At 36.1% G+C, this 26146-nt stretch overlaps 1 protein-coding gene across 9 annotated transcripts in view; it reads right to left on the bottom strand.

Annotated features, from left to right (window-relative positions):
* Window positions 1–26146, bottom strand: part of AKAP6 (A-kinase anchoring protein 6) — a 570108-nt gene that overhangs the window by 84791 nt on the left and 459171 nt on the right. For all 9 annotated transcript variants that reach the window (XM_061180772.1, XM_061180767.1, XM_061180765.1 and 6 more), the window contains 2 exons: window positions 5369–5515; window positions 2108–2332 (listed from right to left, as the gene is read on the bottom strand). In XM_061180772.1, the coding sequence (XP_061036755.1) occupies window positions 2108–2332; window positions 5369–5515 (372 nt within the window). The remainder of the gene's footprint in view (window positions 1–2107; window positions 2333–5368; window positions 5516–26146) is intronic.

The raw sequence follows: 26146 nt of genomic DNA, 5'->3' as shown, positions 1-26146 counted from the left end.
CAGGATCATGATTATCTTAGGTAAGGATAGCAGGGGATGGAATAGGGCTGGGAAAAACACATGATGAGGTATACAGCACCATCAAGATCCTGCCTGTTGTTTGGAGTAGGAAAGTCTCTATTTATTATCTTATTTTAAAAATAGCTAAATAAATAAGAGTCGGGCATAAATGTAGTGAGTTTAATGAATGGTGATACTGAAAACATAAACATGCTCTAAGGAAAAAATGTCTTTGAAGAAATAAAAGAGCAAAAAGCATGTGATAATCTCTAGTACTTTTGAAAGAAAAATTCTATGATTATTTTCAGGCACTAAGATGCACATGGTAAATAATAAATTAGGGGTACTGAATATTCCCCAGTGGCTACAAAGTATTTGTTAGCAAATGACTAGAACTCTTAGGAATTATTTAATGATTTGGAAGCCTAGAGATTTCTCTCTGTCTCTCTCTGTGTCTCTTAATCTCTTTTAAATTTGTTACGAGGACCTAGCTGAAGATGATGTTGATGACACTGTATAAGCCTAAAGCATAAAGCTAATGTCATTTGGCAGCACCCAATTATTACATAACATCTTTGGGCTTATAATGTTGAGATTTCTATCTTTTAGGAATGCACCATTACAAAAAGTAGAAATAATGATTTACATATATGAACTCATAACCTCATAAGATAAATATTACCAGCATCCCATTTTATAGATGAAGAAACTGAGGCACCAGGGATCATACAAGAAATATGACCAAGGTCACACAACTGACTGGGGCCATTAACCAGTTCACTAAAGCTGCAATATAGATACTACAGAGAAAAAATAAATTTCACAACATCTAGCCTACTGATGACCTGTTAAGTTCAAACAACACAGAGGGAAATATCTGAAGACTCCACCTCCCTGCAAATGGGGGGTTAGAGTGAAACAAGCGGAGGTCAAGTAACAAATCATCTGGATGTTAGATTTTAGATAGTGAAACCCATTTGCCTTGGCAAGAGACTTTTTAACTTCTGGTTTTAACTTCAACTCAGTGGCAGACAAGGAGTTCAAGTAAAACAATGTGTAGATGTGTAATGCAGACAGTTTACTGAGAAGTACTGTGGTCTTACCTTGGAGGGGGCCTCCTCTTGAGTTATGCAGGTGAGCAAGGGGGGCCTGTCTGTCTGGCAGAGGGAAGGTGAACTACATGTGACTACATTCTCTGTTATGTAGATTGCTGGAAGACTGCAGAGCAGAATGTGAGATGAATAAAACCTGGTCCTAGAAGGCTTTGAGAAGAAATAGTTGCTTGGTCTCAAGAAGTTCTTTTCTTCTTGATTTTCCCCTTTCTCCTCTTTCAGTCTTTTTAAGCCAGCAAATTCATGTTTGCAACCCCAAAGCCTTAGGCTGACACCAGCCAGAGTTCAAATAATCACTGCTTTTACAGGAGGGTTCAAGCAGTACAGGCTAGTGTGGCCAATGAGAACAAAGATTTGAATTTTAAACTGCTTTTGAGTAGATATTGTGTAAACCATGGGAACAAACGAGGGGAACACTTCTTCTTCATGGACATACAACGAACATGTACACAGCCATGTTGCTAAGTTTGACATTTTTCTATAGTGGAAAATGCCTCTAATGTAGGAAACACTTTTACTTTATTTCTTCCTTCCATAAATAGTTGATTCTTTCATATGTAAAAATTATGTTTCCTTTTGTTAGCATTAATGGTCTTATATTAAATCATGTGTTTTTATCATATCAACTTATGGAAGTATTTTTAGCCACATTATTTATAGAACATTTAGGTCTGCCTTTCAAAGTCCTCAGTAATCTTTAGTGTTTGCTGGTCTGCTTTTAATTTATCAAAGCCCTTCTTCAACAGGCGTTGCACAAAACACACAAGCAGCAGAGATTTCCCCTATACAATGTGTATTTGATATGCTTAATGTTCATCTTTATACACACACAGACGCTGGCATATAAGAAATGTGGAGGGTGCCTATAAATTCAAGGAAACATTTAAGTGCACAGTGATACATGGATACATGGGTATAATACTTTATGTACTTGATAAATATTTTATCCCTACCATAAAGAAAGCTTTTTATAAACTTTGATTGTTTTTTATTACCTTAAAGTATTGCAGTTGTTTCTCAGCATTCATTGTTCCTTCCTTTTCTTGTCTCAGACAGGAATTGAAGATGAAAAGCTCTGTATCTCTTAGCCACCCTTTCAGTTCTTTGATCCTGACCTCCAGCTGCCTTACCAGGCTTCCGCTTTCAGGAGAGAGCAGGTCACGTGCACCCGACCCACTGTGCCCTGCCATTGTGTCCTGGATCTTCTCTCCTAGGGTTTTCTAATGCATCAGATTAAAAACAAAAACAAAAACAAAAACACCAACAGCAAAAAACAAAAACATTGATTAGCGTAGGTACCAAATACGTATCACAGTTTGGCTGGTGACAAGAGCCACCTGGAAGGTGTCTGCTGCACCTCTCACCTCACAACTGACATTCAGTTCAGATTAGCTCAATGTTCCATTTAGGATTCGATTCTCGAGCCATGGGTGTTGTTCTGACTACCACTAGAGGCTTACGAAGACGTCATTCACTTCTAATTTCCTCTAACAGAAAGGAGCTTTGACCCAAAAGTTCACCATGATCACTGATAAACACTCATTTCAACTCTCATGACAGGAGTTTACAGTAAAAATTCTCTGCATAAAATTTTCAGGAGATAGAAGTTTGAGTTTAATCAATATACTAAAGAGGCCAAGAGTAGACTGTGCATGGAGAATTAAATTCCTTTTTTTTTGCTTTTTTTTGTTTTGTGAAGTACAATTCCCTAAACCTTATGACACAGGGCTGTTAAGAAGGGGTAGCCTCCTTGGTGCTGTTGATTTTACCTGACCTAGAGATTGTTCAACCCTTCAATTCTTCCCACTTTGCATTTGTGGACGCTAGACTTTCTAAAATATGTGTTAAAATAAGCCCCAATCCACTATGCTAGAAGCCTGCTTAGATGAACCACTATGGCATGAAGGTACAGTCAGGAAAGGCTTTTTTTTTTTTGGTGGAAAACACTCTCTTTGGAGAATCAGGACGAGTTAATCTATAATGATGAATTAAAGCTACAAAAATAGGCTTTAAAACACAAATAAAATTAAGTCAACAAACATTCATCTGCTGTGTAGTGTTCCGTAAATAGTATCTTTAGGAGAAAAATCGCCTTTCTTGGCAACACCCTTGTATTTTCACGGTGCAAATATTGATAATTTGAAGACCCTCAGTGGAATCCAGATTTAGCTATTGTTTTTATGCTGTAACAAAAGTAGCAGCAGGAGGTGAAATCAATGCCCTTGGAGGGTAGGGTCACAAAAAAGAATTTATTGCCACTTTTTTGTTCTGGAACAGTTTGCAATCATAAATTCTTCATAAACAGAATACTTCAGAGAATGGTCCATCTTCATAAATATACGACAGAGGACATCAATTTCATTTAATTCACAATTTGTGTCAGCACAGCAGATGCCAATGCCTGCCTTGATAGGGTTGTTTAATATGCAATTGAGACAGAGTAATATGCAGCACAGGGGACAAAATTTCACAGATTAAACTGTACGCACCACTGACATTTCATTCTAATGTATTTCCATTCCACACTGTTCACCTTAGATGAAAGTAATATTAAAAACCATATCCCTCTATTTTACTATTGTTAGAAGTTAAAATCCTTGTCTTTAAATTTTTTTCATGCCAATTAAAATGTAATCATGCCAATTAAAGCAGTATGCCTGGTGGTGGTAGTGTAGCACAGGTTTTGTTAAAATCTTCCCAGCACCCTTCTCTCCCCAGAAATCATTACAAAACTCTGCACACTGCATTCGAATGATATTTTTGTTAAAATGACAATCATTTTTAAGGTATCTGGCTCATAAAGGATAGCTAAATATTGTTTCTTTTTTTAATGTTATCTTGATTTAAAATTTTTGTTTAGGGAGCTATATACATGAAAAAATTTTCCAAAAAGATTATTGTTAATTATTTATCAAATTAGAAATAGATATGTGAAAATACAGCATAGGCAGACTATTGCTTTATCTATCAAGCATATAAAGTTGCTGCTCTCATCTATTTAGTAAACAGTCTTTTAAAATATCAGACACTAACCACATTTCTCCTGTATGAGATCAATGAATTCTGTAGAATTTAGTAGGTTCTGATTTAAATCACCATATTATAAAATGAAAGCCATTAATTATTATTGAAAAGTAATGTAACAATAGGTCAGAGTAAAAACTTTTAACGTTTTAAGTTACTTTGCACGATTGCAGAGTGTGGTGAATTTAAATGAGAAAGCAAGGATTTAAACTTGCAGTTTTCTAATCACCTAGATTAAGCATGGCATAAACTGAACACTGGCATTCCTCCAAGTCATCAAGGTACATGGAGAGCTTTTTATTCAAAATATTTTTGGAGTATTATTTCTTTAAAAATTAAAAGGCAGGAAAGGGAAGACATGCAAAATCATGCTCCATAACTGACACCACCCATACTTAGCTGTTATAATTAATCATTTAAGTAATTGACAAATTTAGCTTACCCTTGATTTGAAGTGAAGGCAATTTAGGAGAGAAGTTGATGAAAAAATACAGTTTAACCTCTCTCTCTCAGCTGTCTTCCAACAAAGGGACAGTACTGTCTCCTGCACAGTGCCATCCTGGTCTCTGGGTAACAGAATCTCTATATTGCCTTTTTGCCAGATTCTTGCATCTCAGTCTTTGGCTGAGACCCAGCCCATCATTGCGTGAAATGAATTACATGAAACTTTTTTTTTTTTTTGGCTTTTGTTAAAAGTGAGCTGGAAATTGAGGCACAAAACAGAGGCCGATTTAATTCTGCAATTCAGATTTGGGTCAAGTTTGCATCTTTGTTTTTGCGGCTTTAGTGTGACTTGAAAGCTACAGTGACAACTCCACTTTTCATCTGAAGGGTACAGTAAATAGTTAAACAGTGGATGTCTCTAACATGTACCTTCAGAATAAATTCTATTAACATTCATTCAAGCATGACAGTCAGTGTATATCAGATATACTGTATTATAGTTGACTTGGTGCATACCCATAATACATGGCATATTTTACTTACTTTTTTACGTATTAAAGAACCAAAATTATTAAAAATCTGAGAGAAGACAAGTTCAGAGTAAAAAAAAAAAAATCAACAGAAGAGGAAAAGCAGTGTTTTTCCCCCATAATAGCATGAATAGCTTGTTTGAAATGTAGGTAGTGAATTGAAAGAGAGAGATATTTGTGCCTCAAATTAGAAATCAGACAGGGTACTTCACAAAAAATGTACACATAACCTACAAACAGTAATAAAAATGCAAATACCCCAAGCAGTTCCCATTTTTCATTAATTGAATCCACTTTTTCAAGGAGATCATTTGGTAGTAAAACGCCACCTTTCTTCAAAGCTTCAACCTTACTAAGCAGCTCCGTCTTTTTCAGGTCCCTGATGGACATTTCCACACTGTATCGCTAAAACGAGAAGAGAAAAAAAGATACCATTAGGGAAAGAGGTGTTCTTAGAAAATCTTTGAGCACAGAGTTAGTGAGGCTCATGGGTGTTAAAAGTTTGTGTTTCCAATAAAATTAATGGGGAGGCTAAACTAAGAAACTTGAGTAGTTGAAAAAAATTGCTGAAAACAGTTAAAAATATACAAATTTCTCACATATACACAAACATCCAAGGTATTCCATTTAGTTGACTAAGATTTATGTCTTTCCAAACTAAAGTTTGTACACACATTTGATCTTTATCTTAAAATACTCCAAATAGGAACATACCTGGTCTAGAGGGATTTAATATCAAAATTAGTTTTGGCCAACATTTGGCTCCAGAGTACTGCCCATCACTCATCTCTGCCTCCCAAAGGACTAGTCTCAGAGTGGTAAAAATAAAATGGTCCCTAAAAATTGTGTAACTTCCTCCTTATCCTATAAGTCCCCTAAATTCTCAGTTAACTTTTTTTTTTTTCATTTTTCTTTTACTTAAAAATTCTTTGTGGGCTTGGAGAAGAGGTACATATAGAGAGGAAAAAACAAAAAAAACAGTGTTTTGAGAATGGTTACAAATCTACGCTTCCTTATTGATTACTGTAAAATGTCCCAAATATCACAATCGATTACAGAACTCTCTTCCCGCAATGCACATTGTATTCTAACAAACTGCCAAGTGGGTGTCTCCTAAAGGATGTTTTGCTGGTGATAATAAGTGCTATTTAATGTGACAGTTAACTAGGGTGATTCTCTTCAAATAACTCTATTTGGATAACTTCATAGTTAGAAAGTCCTACATTATGGACAACTATATATGACTATGGATGTATTTTTTAAATGTGCACCTAAAAACAACTCGGAATAGAAAAACTAGATTCTGGTTAGAGTATTAAACATATTTTACAACTTTAGCACATTTCCAAATGTATACTGGCAATCCCTAAACTTCTTTCTTCAATGCATAAAAGTTAGGTTACTGGGGTCCTTGGTAATAATACACCATTGTCCTGACTAAGCTAAGATGAGCACCTTACCAAATCTAATAAGAAATGCTTTTGTCTGGGCAAAGTAGGAAATCAGCACGTTCAAAACATGCCCAAGCACTTGGGTGATTTTATTCACCTTGAAAACACGATACTATGTAAGATCCCAAACTAAAATACAATTGGAAGCAGCTTAAAGGAAAAGAAGGTGTAAAATCCCGGTTTCGGTTAACAGGCCCTCAGCATTTTCCTGCATATGTTTGCATACTTTTAGTTTCATATTTTAATCTTTCATTTACACTAAACATGCACATCATTTGTATTATGTAAACTTCTCCAAATGTTAGTCATTTGTGGATCACAGAACAAAATGTTTTAAATGAGGTGATTTAAAGCATTTCGTAGTATTAATGAATGTTGATCAGGGTGTCAGAGCATCCAAAATTACATGAATATGCATAATGAAAAGAATCAAGGGTTGCTTTAGAGCTCTTTCAGAATTTGGCCTGTGATACATGGGAATTCTGATTGTATTTTCTAATGGCAGGCAATTACCAAGACCACATTACTCCAACACTTATAAAACACACTGTCCACTCGAGTTTTCTGGACTCAACACTCAACAAGTATTCTAGAAACCTAAATAGTGTTTTATTTATCAGAGTAATGATTGGAGAAGAGGGCAATCTGCTTTATGTAATCAGAGTCCCATCTAAAGATGATATGGCTGACAAAGATTTACATAATTAATTTGGTAAGACTTCTTTGACATAATATTGGGGGAACTAGCATTTCAAGCAAGCAGAAGAATCCTATTCAAATCTTTTGCTTATGCCATGTGCACTAATTGACAGAGGGAGTCCTCCAGCTGTGCCACCCGGGATCAGCCTCGACCAGTTATCACTTTCACTTGTAACAAGCTCACTCCCTCTCGTTACCCCAACTTTGAACAGCTCCTACACAGCAGATCAGTCAAGAAAGACAACAGTTTAGATGTGTCCCATAAACATCATAGTCTTGTAATAATAAAAATATAAAAAACAACTAGTTTAATTTTAGACATAATAAAATAATTTTCTCTGTGAAATCTAGTACCGGTAGTCACTGCAACAGCTATTATAAAAGGTTATTACATTAAAAAACTTGTCTTTATGTATGCTCTCTGTCTTTGTCACCATGTAACCTACTGTATAAACAGACTGATGAAAGATGTGATTGATGGACAATGCCTTCAAACTATAAAAGCTAAGAGAATCCAGCTAATTGTTAGATGTATTGGTATGTGCGTGAGAGGTAATAGAATGTCATGTAATTTAAGATGAAAATATTTATTTTAATTTTTGAAGCACTCTGAAGGTTGAATCTGATATAATTTAGGGCCTCAGCTGTATATGTCATCATGCCAGAGGGTTGTATTTTTGTTGATGTTAGTATGTTTTTGCTTTTCTCTCTCCAACATTTTCAGAAGCATTAGAGAGGGACAATCAACTGCCAGCTCTATTAGTTCTCGGTCATTCTATCAAGTAGGGCTACTTTAGCCTGTGGTGAGAAAATAATTTAGTCTTCATATTCATTCTGTCCACAGCAGTAAGTGAGCAGAGGTTGCCCCATTGTGCCCTGTAGTCTAGGGATGTTATGATATAGACTACTCTTCAATAGTCAAAAATGAGATTAACAAAGTTAAAGTCAGATGGCTTTTCTTGAGTGCTAAGGTAAATAAGCATCCGGTATTTAATTTCCCCACAGCACCTGCTGTGGGCCTGTCTAGTCAAAAATAAAATATATTCTGTTGAAAGGGCGTATTTACATTATTAAGTGTATTTGCTTGGCCAATTCAATTTTGACTAATGAAGCCTCCTAATAGATATGTGAATGATCTAAATTAAAGACACAGGGCACTCCTATTTTAAATGCCACTCCTGTGTGTATATAGAGATATATAAAGAAACCTTTAAAAACCGAATTACAAATAACCACAAACACTAGCTCATTTTTAAGGCTAAGAATTAAAGAAGTTTTTAGAAAATTCTTATTCAGTGCTTTCTTTTTAAAAGCACAAATACTAAAATTGAATTATAAAACAAAGTCAGCCAAAACAGGACTTCTGAAGTAAATATAATTAGAAATGCATGAAGACTTGATTGAGATAACTTTTTTGACAGTTATGCTAAAGGGTTTTTTTCCCCAAAAAACCTTTTTTTTTCTTTTTTTTTGTTAAAAATCACACCGAAAATTCTGCCCAAATGGAGACTGGAACAATGCCTTGAAACAGTGTTAATTGTCACCATGGAAACCAGAAGAATAAGCCATTTTGAAACTGGTATAGAAGGCACACATTGAGCAACTCAAGCATTTTTCTGCCTCCCTCAATGTTAAAGAACAAGATGCCTTGTCACTGTGAGGTCAGAGAAAGAAAGCGTCATGAAAGGGATGTCGATGCTCACCGTCTAGTAAATAAAAAAATAAAAAATAAACTAGATACAGCTAATGCTACAAGACTCTACCCAGTGAATCTTTTTGAAATACAAAGATCATCAAAAGATGGCCAGGATTGGGGGATGGATTCCACCTAAGCAAAACTTCAGGGCTATATTATGTGAACCTTGCCCCCAAAGCTCCCTGGGAATTCTGCTGTTGTAATAAAACTTCAGAAGAGGAAAGAAAAAAGGCAGCATGATGGAATTCAAAATAATGCTCTAAAAAGCACACAGAGAGATTAAGACATCCATTGTAAGACTTTTGTATGGTGCTTCTGTCGGTTATGCTGAAAAGAGACCAGACATTGCTGAGCGGAGAGTGAAGTTTTGGCTACGAAAAACACAAGAATTAAACCAAAGAATTTTCTTGATTATTAGAATAGGGCTGTCAGATGCTGTATCTCCAGGGTTTGAGTATTTACATCTTACACTGTATTTTAACTAGGTTTCATGTGATTTTATATGAGGAAGAGTAAAAGCAAGGAAAATGATCTAGTTATTATAATTACAGCTTGATTATCTTTCCCAGTGCAAAGTAATACCATAAACACCTGTATATCCAGCATAATCCCCTTTCCCATAAACACACAACAGGTAGAGAAAATACACTGAGAAAATAAAATGCATTATAGTCTATCAACAAGAAAGCTTATGCTAGGAACACACCAAAACACCAAACCACTGGTAAAATTATGCGTGAAAATATGCATTTTTGCACAAAAATGCAGGGATGTGTCCGTCTATGACTCCCGTATTGTGTTTTCGGGCTAGTGTTTGCCCTCCTCATGCGAGGCTTCATGGTGGCCCCTCAGCAAGTCCATGCCTAATGCCATTCAGTGGTGAACAAAGAGTCTTTTTATATGAAAGTCCAGGGTCCACAGCTCAGCTGTACATGCTGAGTGCAGGAATCTGCTAGAGGCCAGTGTCCCCTTTGCAGCAGTTCTTGCACTGCCCCCTTTTTCAGAGCACCAGTGTCCAGCATCTCACAATGCATGTGATGTTTCACATGGAGCCAATATCACCAACACTTAGGGAAGATGTTCAAGATTGAAGAAGAGGGTTCAAGCCCAAGACAAACAATAAGTTTGTCTTATTGTTTTGTCAAAAGTCTTTATTTCTTGCAAACTCCTTGTATTTTGCCATTAGCAATTTATGGCGAATAACTGCACAGAGAAATTATAAAGACTCCTACAATTGTCCTTGTAAATTAATAATAGGCTTTCTTGATTGGGATAAATCTGTTGCTGAGCCTTTGGAAAAATTAAAAAGTGCAATGTCATTTAAAATTGCCAGAACTCACACAGCAAATTACATCTGAGGTTAAGAATTGAGTTTTCCCCCCTCTTCTAGCTTATTTCATTTGCATGATCTGGAAATCACATTACATTGGCCATGTATTGTTAATTGGATATAGATTGCATTATCTTTAATATAAATCAAACTACAAATATTAAAATGAATTGCAAATTCCCTAATAGAAGATCATAAAACAATCTTTTTTAAAGTATCCCCCATTAATAATTTAATTCCAATTATATCACTCGGAAAACTTAAGTAGGAAACCTGGCAACTTATTTCTCCAATCATTCCTTTTACATAACAAATACCTAAGGCTTTTTTAATAAATACCCAGAGCAAAATTCACTGTTATAGAACAAAAATAAAAAACAACCATGACTGAAAACTTTTCAATGCCAATTTTAAGTAAAATACTGCATAAGAACACCAAATCTGCCCAGGTCTAGGGTGAGAAAAAAGTCTGCTACAGAAAAGATTTACTAAGTTTAAGAACTATTGTAATCATACTCTGAAATTATAAAATTGATTATTATTCTTCTATTTATTTCTTAAAAGGTCCTCTAGCCCCTTAGATTTTTCTATAAATTTGATGTATTTCTGAAGTCTTTGCATGGCCTTTAATGAGTTTATATTAAATATTTAATACTGTTTAGGGCATATCCACTACTACCAAAAACAGTTATATTCCCAGCAGTCCCACTGTTTCAGGCAGAGGACTTGATTGATCCTCCTAGCCTGAATTGAGTAGAATGAAAAGAAGCAGTTGGAAAATAGCTGCAATCATTTAATGCAGATGACCTCTGACAGCCTCACAGCTCTTCTATCTGAACAGAAATTTGCATGGGGTCTCTGTGCAGAGGAACAATGTAACCTAAATGGTAGACAATCTTTATTCTAATGAAGTGGGTGTCAAGGTCAATGTAAAACTGCAATGATAAATGGTACACCACTAGGCAAGAGAAGTTGCATAGGCATTGTAGTGCTTTCACATTAATTGAAGACTGAAATGCACTGCGTGAAAAGCACAAGCCTCTCTTTTCACCATAATGTGTTAATGCGCCAATGCCGAAATGATTTCAAGATGTTTGCCTGTTGACATGTATCTTATTGCAAAAATAACGTAAATATGAAATTATGGCACAAAATGGATATTTTTAGAATTTAGCTTTTCCCCTGAATATAATTACAAAAATCTAAATGATATATCTCCAAACAATGTCCTGACACCTAACGTAATTCCTTTGATCCCCCTTCCTTTTCTTTTTCTATTTAGACCTGTCTTTAATTAGTTTCAACCAGCCACCTTTTATAGACCCTTCGATGGGTACTTTCATACTGAGCTAAGTGTAAAAGAGGACCGAGGAGAGGAGAATCATTCAAATATATATATTTTCCCTCTTACTTCGAAGTTTTCTACTTGGTCTGCAGTTAAGATCTTCAGGTGTTGTCTGTCCTGAATAAAAGTGTAATGAAAAGTCCATGGTTTGCAAAAGAAAATGACTATTTTCTAGCATGAGAACTAGAAAACTATAATCTGGTTGTTTGACATTGCCAAAATGACTACACAGCAATAATTACACCACTTCTTCACTTGATCTAGCAATTTTGTGGCAGTCAATATTTTTCTTTATATGAAAATAAGGACAGTAAGCTGCTTTAAAAAAATCCTGATCTATTTAAGCCTGTGAAGGGAACATTGTTTGCTAATACACTCATTAGCAACCAAGCATTTTAAGTTCATCAATTAAACAGGAAATGGAGTTGCACCATTAGTCACAATTTGCTAAAATACTGATAAGAGCATATTGCTAACCATTTGAGAAACATTTCCAGGCTCAACCCATAATATGTTATAAACTGGATGCATTTTTGTGGTTGACACTTTTTTCAGATTCCGGTAGACTCTGATACAGCCACCTTTCACAACACTAAGCGTCCTGCTACAAATAGATTTTAATAATGGAATTACAGTTATACTAGTCAAGAATGGTCTGTAGGTCTTTCGGTCTGCAGTCTCGGTGAATAGAAGGCTATTGGTATGATTTACTATAAAATAACTGATATTGCTTGTTTGCAAGTCTGATGTAAAAACAAACCGTCTCAAATAGAAATCGACATTCCTGAAATGGTAATTCAGAGAGAAAAAAAATCTCAACATGAAGAAGGATAGTGAAAAAGGAAAAAAAGTTACTGATGAAACTGTTTAAAAAACTGTACAGCTTCATCTGCGTGTGATTTGTCAGGTCTGAAGCTTTGACGTGCCCAAGGGGCAGACCCCAGCGGGGAGTAGGCTGCCGAGCTAAATAGCTGTGAAAGAAGTCTTAATGTAGGATGGAATTCAAACTAACCTTGACATGACCTCGGGAAAAATATGCAAAAAGTAAAATGAATGCACTCTGCAAGATACATCCTAATTTTGTGGTGGAGCTGGTTAGTTTTACAAACATAACTGAGACCTTAAAAGAAAAATAGAGAGCTAGTAAAAGGGGAAAACTGGCATTCAGGCAAAAAAAAAAAAAAGAAAAAGATGTAAGCAGGCATGATGTGTTACGGTGAAGGCATGTGAACCATTTGGAAAGAATCCAAATAAAAACCCACACCGAACAATATTGTTGTCAGCCTGTCTATTCAGGAAAATTGGTTTTTTTAGGTTGAATATAAATGACACAAAGCCAAGATTACATCATTGCATTACAAAGTCTGTTGTGGCTTTTAGCTGAACAAGCCCCATGGATCTATTGGTTTAGGACAGTAATTCAGTAAGGAGGTTTTAATGTGTTATTTTTCCTCCAGTGTCAATAAAAAATAGAAGAGTTTAAGAAAGAAATATCGTGAATGCTCTCTAGTCTCTTCCTTGCTTTTGATCCATATTTGATAAGCCAAACTCAAATTTCAGTTGATGCACTGAGTCTTGATTTGACCTTATTGTAAATTTTGCGTGTTTTGAAGTGATCGGCTTAAGGAGGAAGGCATTTGTTCTAGCTCCCCAGCCAAGGACTGGCTAACTCATTGGATATACGGAAATTTTAATTGAGTGTCAACTTGTGCAGAAATTCAATCCTATTACCTTCTCAATGCAATTTTGGAGCAATACCAGTTATTTACTACACTACTAACCAGACTTTAAACATAATTAAATTGCTAAGAACATACATCCCAAATCTAATGACTTAAATCCCTACAGCAAGGATGTAAATTCCTGGATCAGGTATATATGCTTCTATTAGATTTTCTTAAGCATAAAGTAAGCAGAAGGATGCAATCATTTAGAAGTACAGAAGTACAAGGAATTTTGCTAAGAACCTGTTGAACAGCCATTTGTAAAGATCACTGCTTAATAGATATGTCATGCCATAGGGCCCTTTTTTTTGGTTTAGTCTTATTCAGTATTTTTATTAGTGAACATATTTGTATATGGCATGTTGATTAGATTGCCAGATTATACTAATCTCATTTATCAATAAAGAAGAATAAATATTTTAGCTCAGATATCATAAACTCAAGCACCTACAGGTAGTGGTATACTAGTAAACTGGCTCCCTGGGGGAGTGATTTCCCTGGTTTAAATATTCCCATCATGGTGGATTCCAAGCTACCAATGGTTGCGACTGCTGGCAAAATTCCTGAATATTTGACAATCAGCTCTTAAAAGCTAGAACTAACCAGATCCAGCACCCCACTACCTGGCATCTAATGTACAGGAGTTGAGTATAGATAAGTCATCTTCTATCTTTCATACTCTAACTATTGCTAGGGTCATAGAAAAAGAGAACTATTGATATTTTTCTCTACTAAAAGAAAATGCATAAATGTGATGATTACTAACATTTGATTCCAGTCAAGGGGAAATAAGAGGAAGTAGTGTGGATTACGGAGGATAGGAGAGCACAAGTTTCTCTACTCAGCTCTGCCAACTGTTCCTGTGTAGGAATATGGTTTCGATATGGCTTCCATATGGCCAGGTACACATCTGAAGAGAAGACAGAATGTATATTTTTATGTGAAATCTTATAATTTTTATATGTTGAATTAAAACTTTTTAACACTGTACACGTCAACCTATGTCTCTGAGTTAGATCTGAATTTGCAGGCAACTATTTTGCAATGTTTATTTTAGACGATGATACTAGACTCCAAAGAGAACACAACATGCTGGCATAGTAGATGAAACCGAAGAAGGAGATAGGACAAATACTAAGCCAGACAGAGTTAATAACCATCCCTTCCCCTCACAAAAAAATAGAAATACAGAAGCTGCACAAAGAATGGAGGTGACTAGGTTTCAACTGTCTTTAGGTTCAATGAGTCAACAGACAGTGGAAGGAATTAAAAAAAAAAAAAATGAAATATGATTCCAGGCTGAACTGAGACAAACCCAGGGTCAAAAAAAAAGAAAGGTAGCAGATAGATCAGCTTGACTGTGGTTTACTAGGCCCAAACCTGTAGTCCTGGTTCTCATTGGGTTCCATGTTCCAAGAGGGACCTAAGCAATGTATTAAATATCCAAAGGAGAGCACTTAAGGAAGGGAGAAGATTCAACACTTCTCCAGGGAGCAAGCTGTTGAAGAAGCCAGAGATAGATATTCAGCCGAGAGGTAAATAAGAGTTGAAGATGACAGAAGAGAGGGAAGAACATGTTAGCAGATTTGGAATATTTAGAGGACTAAATAGAAAACATTAATTTGTTTCATCTGACCTCAGAGGTCAAGCCTGGGATCAAAGACTGAAGCACAAGAAGAAACAAAGCTTGGGCGATAGTGAGTTCTCACTCACCAGAGTTATTCAGGCAGAGACCGGAAGTCTACCCAGTTGGGATATTTTATGGGATAATGAGGCACTGAATGAGGATTGGTCTAGAAGATAGTCTAGAATTCCTCTCTATTTTAGGAAGTTGAGCTTCTTTGGGCCCACATTCACCAGATCAGCCATAACAATCACGTTATTATGTGCAGAAGAAATGCCAAGACTGAAAAACAGCAAGTTAAGGAGAAGCTGTCACTTGCTGGAAAGAGACTCAGATATAAGATACTCATGCAGAGAAACTCAGGAGAACAACAGTGGAGCAAAGACACAACCACATAAAATGTAAGCTATACAATCTAAGCTCAAATACAGAGAACAAAAAGAAAAGGCAAGGTTGACTGAAAAATTCTCAAATCATCTTCAATCTGTCCTACTTTAGAGGCATATTTGATGAATTCCCGAACTTAAGGAAACCTTTTGGGTCCTTTATTTGACTAAATATTTTTAGGATATAGGAAACTTCTACTATACAATTTATGCAGATAGGTCCATATTTCAACAAGTCCTTCCTGTAGATATTTTAAAGACAAACTTCACAAATACCACTCTCAAAAATTTTCTTCCATTGATATATATCAGAACTTTCTCTAGCAGATATCTAGGAAATGTGTCATAACTCTTGCTGCCAGCAGTGTGGGAATAATGGCAATTTCTCCTCCATGCTATGAAACTTCATGGTTCTGCTGTATTATGTCGAAAATCTGCACATCTCAATGGGTTTTCTGTTCATTCCAATGCACTTCAGTGACGATGTGGATCATTGCCATAATACATCATGACTGTTCTAATTACAGTTTCATTATGATATACCCTATCAGGGCTGTTGTAATGTTATGTCAGCACATAGTAAGAATAGTTATGCAATTATGTAATATCTGTTAGAGTATGCAGTGTAGAATGGAAAAAAAATAAAATAAAAAAGACACGAGGAGCAGCAGTTAATGCAATGAAACTCAGTTTTCTCCTTTAAAAAAGTTTCTAATTTAAAAGTACCATTTCTTTTGTTTCCCATCTCCCAACCTAAACAAACGCCTTCAAACACATTTATTTTTGTTTAATTGGATACTACTATATAATTTAATGGACTAATTTTTAAAATAAAGCAAAATAAGAAAAGGGAAGTCCTTGACTGTAAGCTGTTCTCTGTATGTCACAAAAGAATAAGATTCACCTAATATATGCGACAAGAAATCCAGTAAAAATTTAAGTGTAATAAATTAAAGCCCACTGAGGCTTACTATTATGCAAACTTCAAATACAACATCACATTCTTCTGTTGCCCTTGATCTCTTGTGTGCACATAGAATTTCTTGCCTCATCTCCTAAAACTCAATTGACCAGCTCTGTCTTAAAAAAAACTATGATAATGAAATGAGATAAAGCATTAGCATCCATATTTACTTCTCTAAATTATGACCAGAAGTATTCACTTGCCTTTAGTCCAGCTGCCAAAATATACCCAAATATCTACAAAAATAGAAATCTTGTCATTTGTCATAAATTTGAACAATAAACTCTCAAAGGATGAGGGCATGCCTTTTTGGTCAACCATGGAGTATCCTGAATATTTGAGGCCTTCAGAAAACACTGAGTCAATGAATAGTTTCTCAAACTAAGTGATACATGAACTGCTTTTTGTTGTTTTAATATACAATCATGGGAGAATTTATATATCAAAGCTTACCCCATATCTTTATAGCTGAATTACAGCCCTGTTCAATGCATTTATAATAGAAATGCTGATGAAGCCTAAACCATGGATGTGTACAGTTGTGCAGCAGCAGCCATTTCAAATATAGATATATTTTTAGCATTAGGAGGGACCAAGTTTGTTTAAATCTGGACTTCTTTTTTTTACAATTGCAAGTAATGTTAATAACACACTGTAAATGTTAAGGCTAAGTGTGCAATGTCAAAATAGATTGAATCTCTCTGAAAATTGGAAATTCAGGCTTTTCAAACGTAATCCAGATGTTTGGCTTTTATTCAGATTTCAAGAAAGAGGGAACTAATATGATATAAAATTCATACATGCATATTTCATTAGTGCCTTTTGTATCACTGAATTAAACATTCTGAAACGTGCTTTTCCCAAATCACATAGAGTTTTAAACCAAAGCAGTTGCCAAGATGTTGCTCACCTCAAAAATAATGCCAAATTAATCTCATAAGGAAGAAACTATATATTTCTTATGTTAACTCTGTTGATAATGTTTCTCCAAAGAGAGTATTCTGCTTTCTCTTTGAGAATGACAAGAAAAATGAGAAGTAGAACACTGTAGCCATTGTAGTGTATCAAAAAGATATTACTGCTGAACATGGTAACTTTGAAAATCTGTGAAAATCAGTGGCCTAAATGAAGGCTGAAAGCACTGTCCCCCATACTGTCATCATCAAAAACAATCTTTTCAAGTTTAGTGCAAATGGGCATTCCCTAGGGACCATGGACTCCAGCACTGAGAAGCATGTCCAGAACTCACCATGAAGGTGTTAAGACAGAGCCAATCAAAGCATTTCCAGGGTTGTCTGCTCTGAAAACACAAGAGAAATGCCATCATACCTTTATGTATTCACATCATGACTTTTCTTTGGTAGGGTGTTTTTAACCTTTCAAAGGGTTTTAACATCTATAATCTTAATAGATCCATAATGCCATGGGGTTTTTCTTGGTGACTGCCTGAGTCCATGTGTAATAAAATATTTGATCTCTTAGGCCACTTTTTGAGAGTACTCTGGGTGTCTTCACATCAGATGAAGATGAATGTTGTTTCAGAATTAGGATATAAGCTCCTGCAATGGAGTATGTAAGGTCAGGGACCATGTTTTGTTGACCCTCTATCTGCTGTAACTCTAAGCATTATGGCTTAGATATAGAAGGTAGTTGGAAAATATTTATTCATTTGAATTTCTCCTAAAAGACCAGGTGAGCCTGTATCAGGCTGATGAAATATATGCCAGGTATAATTATATAGTACACAGAAATGAGTAGCAGGTGATTGCCTTATTTCTCTTTGAATTTAATGCTCAGTAAAACTTATTTGGTTAAAGCATCCCGTATAGAAATATTCTCAATTTTTAGAAACAGTGAACAAATTGAATTGTTTCCCATGGCCAGGAATGGTTAATATAAGAAAAGCTTCTATAAAATGTATCAAAGAAAAGAGGAAGGTGACAGCAGCTCTTTAAATATTTAAGGACACCTTTTATGAGTTCAGTGTTTTCTCACAGCAATAATATTTGATCAGAATGCAAGAGGCTGGCTCCAATTTCTAGTTCCAACACGAGTCTGCTATAGACTTAAAAACCTTTCTGTTCTAGCCTCTCTTTTTTGTTTCTTTGGGGTACATGTCCATATTTACCAGAGAGAGCTTTTAAGAAAATAAACTTTAAAGATTTTAGGCTTTAAGCTTTAAGTACTGTGTCTTGCTTCAGCCTCAAAAAGCTTGACTGTCATTTCAATGGATTTTTCTCTTTTTTGTTCTCCTACGTGGTAAACCCATGGGGAAAGTTAGTAATATCACTTCTGTCTTATGGGTTAAAAATTGATACACAGACATTAAGTGACTTGCCCAAGGTCCGTAAGACCATGCTAAAAGCCAGAAACAGAATTTTCCGGAAGAATTTCAGCTTAGTTTGCTAGGCCATTCTGTTATTCTTGAAAATGCGTCTTTAGATATCAGTCCAGAAGTCTGAGGAAATTGGTGGGACCTGGGAGTATAATGTAAATAAAGTCAAGAATGCCATCCAAAGTGACTTTAGAGTAGTCAAAACACAGTTAAGAACCCCACCCTTATAGCTTCTACAGCCAGATTCACTTTGGTGTAGGCGTATCTTCCAAACCTCCATACATCTTCAACAGCATGAGGCTGAGGCTAAAAGGGCAGATAGGAGAGTTCTCACTGTGAGTCGTACCTGTCATCCAGGAGCTCTGGGGTACAGGTAAAAATTTATTAGTATAAACTAAGACTATAAAGAGCAAACCGTGGTTGTGACAACTGCTTTTAACCATTTTTCCAGTGATGTAAGGGAGTCTACCATAAACATTCAAGTAAGTTTACTAAAACAGAGCATCATAGAGAAACATACTGTGTTTGTGTGTATGTGTATGTATGTGTATCGAATCACACAAGTGATAAAAGTAAGGAAGAGGATGGAGAGAAGATTTAGAGAACAAAATGAAGGAAATGCATAGGTGGATGGAGAGAAAGTAATAAGTAAATAGGGAAAATTACAAAGGTTTAAACAGATAGGGGAAACAATAACTAGTCTGCAGAGAATAAACCACAACAACTACATAAAAATATAGGTATAGGTAACTATTGTCTGCATTAGAGAGTAAAACAAGTCACATTGGAGGGGAGTCATTGAAAAGGTACTATATATATATTTTTTTCCCTGATCTTTCAGAAAATATATCAACAAAGCATTACTATTTTTCTCTACCCTTAATGAAGGGAGGAGGGAACATGTTGATATTACCCAGTAATACTACTTCTCAAAATCTATACACACATGACCATTTAATTACCGAGTTCTATAAACATGGAAACAGAAAAGGACCCACGCCAAACATTTTAATTTGTGAACTAATGAGTTTCAAAGAGTTAGGCCAAAAAAAAAAGAAAATATATGCCTGGAATCAGATTACCCATTTTTAAACTCTGCTTGCATTGCTTACTAGCTGTGTAATTCTCTACGCCTTAGTTGCGCATCGGGGGATAATATTAATACTTCTTTCATAAGGTTGCTCTGAGGACTGAATGTGCTAATATATGCAATGTCCTAGACAATTCCTATTACGTAATAAGCACTATATTCAAGTGTTTGTTCACACTTGATCTAAATGTTGTACGCTAAAAAAATATAACCTTTGGCATAACTTTTCTCATCTCTTTTATGCCCCTAGTTTGTATATTTAGGTAAAACTTCCCTTCACTAAATAAAACACTGAATCTAGGAATCAAAATTCAGTAGGAAAAAAACCTTGTCTTTTATTGACTTCCACTGAACACATGGCTGAAAGCTATTGTGATTTGCCATTGGTTTGTTACTCTTCCCCAGTGTGTCTTCCTGATTTTGGTAAAGGCCTAGGAGCATGTCAAACTAATTCCCAAATCTGAGGGGTTTTCCCATACTGCATTCTTCTGCAATGCACCTATCTCCATTCGACTTATTAAAATTCTATCTAGCAAGGTCCAGTTCAAATTTCATTTCTTCTACAAAGGTGTTCTAAGAGCAGCACTTTTTTTATACCACACAAATGTGCTATCTTGGCTGTAATTTCATGTTTTTTGGTTTTATTTTTCTAAATGGATTATAAATTACTATGGAAAAGGATAACCTTCCTTTTAGTTTGTTCTCCATAGGATATAGTAATACCTAACAAATGCTTATTGCCTCATCTTCATAGTCAGACAGCATCATTCCTTACTCTTCCTTACTTTTTAAAGTAAGGGTGGAATTATTCAACCACTAATTCCTAATATATATATTAGAACATATGGACATATGTAATTTTTAAAATATATGTGAGAAAAGAGAATTAAGGTAGGAAATATCATTGTGCGTAGGCACACAGAAAGTGATGCAAATTTCATAAATTATTACTGGGGCTTGATACTAATTAGTACAGTTTGGAAAGTAGAAAAAACTTGAAATCAATTTTTCCCCAAGTAAATATGAATCTGCCTTTAACCAAATAGCTCTCCAGAGAAGTAGCCCCAGTAGGGAATTTGGAATTAGAGTGATCGTCTGTCACTAGGTCTCCCAGGGTTGACTTTGAATTCAAACGTGAGCCTATTCTCTACCAAAATACCCTAGAGACCATTCTGGTCTTTTCGTCATAGACAGCTAAATGCCTTTAGCCATATTTGCCATGACATCCAATGTGACAAATGAAATACAAACCAGGGGTGTACATACCGTAACACAAGCAGAAGGTAAGAACAGGTTGTTCATATGATGTGAAGTGACCCATTTTCAATGGAAATATAAATAAATATATCTATTCTACGCTGTCAAGAAATCTGAGGAGCATTTGGTAACTCTGCCTAAAGAAAACGGTAGGAAAATTAAAATATGTGGAAAATAAGATGTCAAAGAGAAAGCTGAACTTCCATGACAGATTTAGCAAAGGACACTGTCGAGAACCTCACTGAATAGTTATCTAAAAAAGAGTGGATAGGACTTCCCTGGTGGCGCAGTGGTTGAGAATCTGCCTGCCAATGCAGGGGACACGGGTTCGAGCTCTGGTCTGGGAAGATCCCACATGCCGCGGAGCAACTGGGCCCGTGAGCCACAATTACTGAGCCTGCGCGTCTGGAGCCTGTGCTCCGCAACAAGAGAGGCCGCGATAGTGAGAGGGCCGCGCACCGCGATGAAGAGTGGCCCCCGCTTGCCACAACTAGAGAAAGCCCTCGCACAGAAACGAAGACCCAACACAGCCATAAATAAATAAAAAAAATTAAAAAATAAAAAAAGAACCGTGTGCTCTGACATATCTCAAAATGGTTCCTTTAAAAAAAAAAAAAAAAGAGTGGATATATGTATATGTATAACTGATTCAATTTGCTGTAAGCAGAAACTAACGCAACATTGTAAATCAACTCTACTCCAATAAAAATTCATTTAAAAACAAATGAAATTTTATATAAATCTGAAAAAAAAGAATAGTTATCTACTACTGAATAAAAGTAAAATGGAAAGGAAAGGGTCCAAGAAGGCTCATAAAATATGTATTTATGACTACTATCTGAGATGAACTAAAAATAACATGGCATTTAGAAATTACCACTGTTGGGCTACCCTAGTGGAGCCGTGGTTAAGAATCCGCCTGCCAATGCAGGGGACATGGGTTCAAGCCCTGATTCGGGAAGAACCCACATGCCGCTGAGCAACTAGGCCTGTGCACCACAACTACTGAGCCTGTGCTCTAGAGCCCGCGAGCCACAACTACTGAGCCCGTGTGCCACAACTACTGAAGCCCGAGCGCCTAGAGCCCGAGCTCCGCAACAAGAGAAGCCACCTCAATGAGAAGCCTGCGCACCACAACGAAGAGTAATCCCACTCACCGCAACTAGAGAAAGCCCGCTCACAGCAACGAAGACCCAGCGCAGCCACAAAAAAATAAATAAACTAAATAAATTTACTTAAAAAAAATTAGAAATTACCACTGTTATGGTGGTTTTCCAAAAAAATTATATTAATTCAAATATATATTGTTTCCTTAGCTTTGAAATTGTTCCTAAAATCCTGATTTTTGCCAGATTGCCTATAGGCAAAATCAATTACTAATTAGAACAATCTTTGTTTTTTCACCAAAGAGAGAATATAGAAGTTGGAACGGACCTTGGAGCTACCTAGTCCATCCCCCTCACTTTACAGATGAAGAAAATGAAACCTGAGAGCATGAGTGTCAGTGCCTAGGGAGAATCCGGCCTCCTTGTGTTTTATCACAGGGCTTTCCAATCTTTCTTTCCTATCACTGGTCTTTAGTGAAGCTTAAAAATAAGATCAAAGAACACTCAAAAGAGGATCTAGATTATAAAATAACATAAAGAAACTGAGGCACTGAAATGAAGTCCATTCACATCCTCAAGAGAATTTAATACGTGGAGATCTGAGTGACAGTGGCCTTTGCCTTTTCCTGAGGGAGCCTCAAGATCAGTTAATCCTGATAGTATGCATATGAGAGTGTGACTGAGTTGTGGTAAAGCTCTTAGAGTAATAGTCAAACTTTTTTTTAAACTCCACTTTGTTGTACGTGTGTATGTGAGAGTGTGCAGCTAAATATTTTTATTTTGTTTTTACTGTTTCTAAGTCTGATTGATAATTCATTTTCTAAAAAGGTCAGTGTAAATTTCTGTTTCAGGGTCAGACATGAAATTTAGGGTTCATAGAATGATTTCAGAGCAGTCCAGCCGCCAGAGAAATATTAATAAAAGCAGAATAACAGCCAAAGTTGAAAGAAGTGTGTTAGATCCACTCTCTGCTTTCCTTTGGGTCCCACAAGCACAATAGAGTATAGGAGGCCACCTGGTGGTGAAATGAACCAATTAACCATTTAATATTACATTGAAAAGCAAGCAAAATAGGCAGATTTGTTGGGTTGTTAAAAAAGAAAAACTAGAACCTTGGGCAAAAAAATGATAGTCAACATGTATTATTGCAATACAACAGAGAGAAAACTGAATTGGACAATCATTCAAGTCTGTAGAATAACGTATATTCCTAAAATGTTGCCATAATAGTTATTATTTATACCAGGGACTGGCAAACTTTTTCTGTGAAGAGCCAGATAGTAGAGGTGACCCTTGAACAACTCGGGGGTTAGGGGCACCGACCCACACACAGTCAAAATTCCAAGTATATCTTTACAGTGGACCCTCTCCACCTGAGATTCGGCAACTATCAATTCAACCAACTGTGGATCATGTAGTACTGTAGTACTTATTTACTGAAAAACATCCACGTATAAGTAGACCCATGCAGTTCAAACCCACACTGTCCAAGGGTCAACTGTAAATAGTTCAGGCATGTGAGCCATACAGTCACTGCTGAAACTACTCAATTCTGCTATCTTAGTGTAAAAACAGCCACAAACAATTCATAATGAATGTGCCTGGCTGTGTTCCAATAAAACTTTATTTGAAAAAAACCAGGCTATAGTCTGGATTTGACCTTCAGGCTGTAGTTTGTCAACCCCTGATTCTGTACTATGTATTGAGCGCATACTATTTACTATAAGCACAGGGCTGAACCCCTTACATACCTCATTGAGTCCTAACAACCTTTCAGGGTAGGTGCTATCCCCATTTCACAGGTTTAAAAACTGCAGCTTAAAAAGTTTAAATAATTTGGTGTAAAATGTACTCTGCTCCCTCTAACTTAGAAATGCTTTATGTAACCTGCTGACCATTTTTCTCTGTGATTGCTGACACCTGTTCTGACCCTCCCTCTCATTCATCCTGCAGAGGCTGCTTTTGGTTTCCCTCCATGGTGACTTTGCTCCTGTTTCTCTACCTCACGTTCCCTTGAAATGTTGTCTCTTACCATCTCTTTCTCCATCACTTCTTTTATGTTTAAAAGCTTTATGTCAGTTTTCATAACAACAGATGCAAGCAAGCACAGAAAAAAGACAAAAGCAATGTATTAAAAATAGATAGCCACATATACAACAATAAGCCAAAGAAACTGTCATACCATATATGTTCCAAACGGAATGTGAGCCAAAACCATGATGCTCACTCTTACATAAATAATATATTACACATCCACTGGGAGAAGCAGCAGCTCTGTCCCTAAATGGCAAGAGGATTTTTTTGGTCCATTTTTATCTCATTTTCTTTTTCTTTTTAAACTCTTTTTTTCCCCAGGTATACACTGTAAGTCATACCATCTCAGACAGACCACATTCCCCTTCCAAACTAACCATGAACTATTTTATTAACTGTTAATAAGAGAAAGTTGAAAAACCTGATGCAGAAATCCACAGAGCTCATTAAAGCCCCTCAAATACATGGATTTACCAGCAGTCTCTCAATATTAGCATATTTTCTCCTACAAAAGAGGATTGAAGTGGTTTCAGTTAGATGGAGTGTAGACAAAACTGAAATAAAGGATTTTTAAAAGATTTTTTAACTTGAAAAGAAAACTGCAAAAGATTCAGATATGTGACTATATTAGAAAATAGAAGAGATTTAATTATGGAGCATGGATTCTGGCTGATTTGACAATTAAATCTAACAACAGAAGGGATTTACACTAGATATAAGAAGACTTTCAGGGCAGTGAGAATTGTTAAACATTTTAATGGAAGGTTGTGAATTCCCTCTGGAAAGGTCTTTAATGGAGGACAAATTCTCTCCTATCTGGAATGGATAAAAAACAATCTCTGAAAGAGAGGAAATGAAATGAAGGTCGTTTTAAGGTCACTTGCAGTCCTGAAACTCCAGGTAAAATTCTCACTTCCCATGGGTAAATAACTGTACAAAACCTCTAAAGGGATTCACTTTGGAAGATTCAGGAGAAAATACTCGTTAAGCAGGTGATTCAATTCAGAAAGTATTTATTGAGTGTCAAACATTACCTAACTCTGGGGAGACGTCCACCCCAGGAGGGCACATGTCTGAGCAGCAGTGTGGACAATGGACAGGGAACACAATTATTTACTTCAGTTAATTTTTTAAAAAATCTTTGAGCTCCAGTCAGCTTTCTGTAACTATTTCCTGAACTTGGTGAGCTCAAAAATCCTGCAAGAGCTGGCTGTCACATGAAATTTCTGGCATTATTCATGGTATCCCTGGATCTTTTTGTAAACAGAAAAGGCTCTGACCGTGTTTCTATACTTTATTTCCTTTTCTAACCCAAACTTGGACGGATGGAGCCTCTTAAACTATCATCAAAACACTGGTTATAAAATACTAGCCAAATCTGAGCTCTTGTGCTATACTCCCTTGTTGTAGAGAAAAAATTCAATTAGCTCAACTCTAGAGATTCATTTATATTTAAGTTTCCAGGAACGTGAGGATTTTTGTTCGTGGCTTATAAGAAAACCAGAGATTCAAGGAATGGGTCTTTAGCATCACCAGGCTGAAGAGAGTGAAGAAGAGGAGAGAACAACCGTACAGAGAGAAGTGTTCCTCATGCTTATTTTCAAACCTCAGCACGTCCCAGCTGAGGAAAGCTGAGGAGGAAGGACAAAGTTCAATGGGAAGACAGTAAACCCAAAAGGATGCCAAAGTAGACACAAAGAGGGGCAAGAAGTGAATTCATCACAAATCTTTATCAAATTCTAATTTTAAATGGCACATCTTTTAACCTTTTCTTTATTGCTTAAAATCATTAAAGCTTACAATTAATCACTAAAAGTATAAATGACCATATATGAGGATTATTTTTTTTAAATAATGAAGAGTATAAAATTTTTAAATACAAGAGTGGGAGTAAGTTTCGAAATTACATTTCGGCTTTTTCTTGACATTATAGAAGTGAAATTGAGTTTTTTCAATTTCATATTCTGAATTGGCTTGCTATAGCTTTGGAAAGAT

Source organism: Eubalaena glacialis, chromosome 2 (genome assembly GCF_028564815.1).
Source record: "Eubalaena glacialis isolate mEubGla1 chromosome 2, mEubGla1.1.hap2.+ XY, whole genome shotgun sequence".
Taxonomy (NCBI): domain Eukaryota; kingdom Metazoa; phylum Chordata; class Mammalia; order Artiodactyla; family Balaenidae; genus Eubalaena; species Eubalaena glacialis.
The sequence above is the reverse complement of the archived record's forward strand: the minus strand, read 5'-3'. Positions and strand labels throughout refer to the sequence as shown.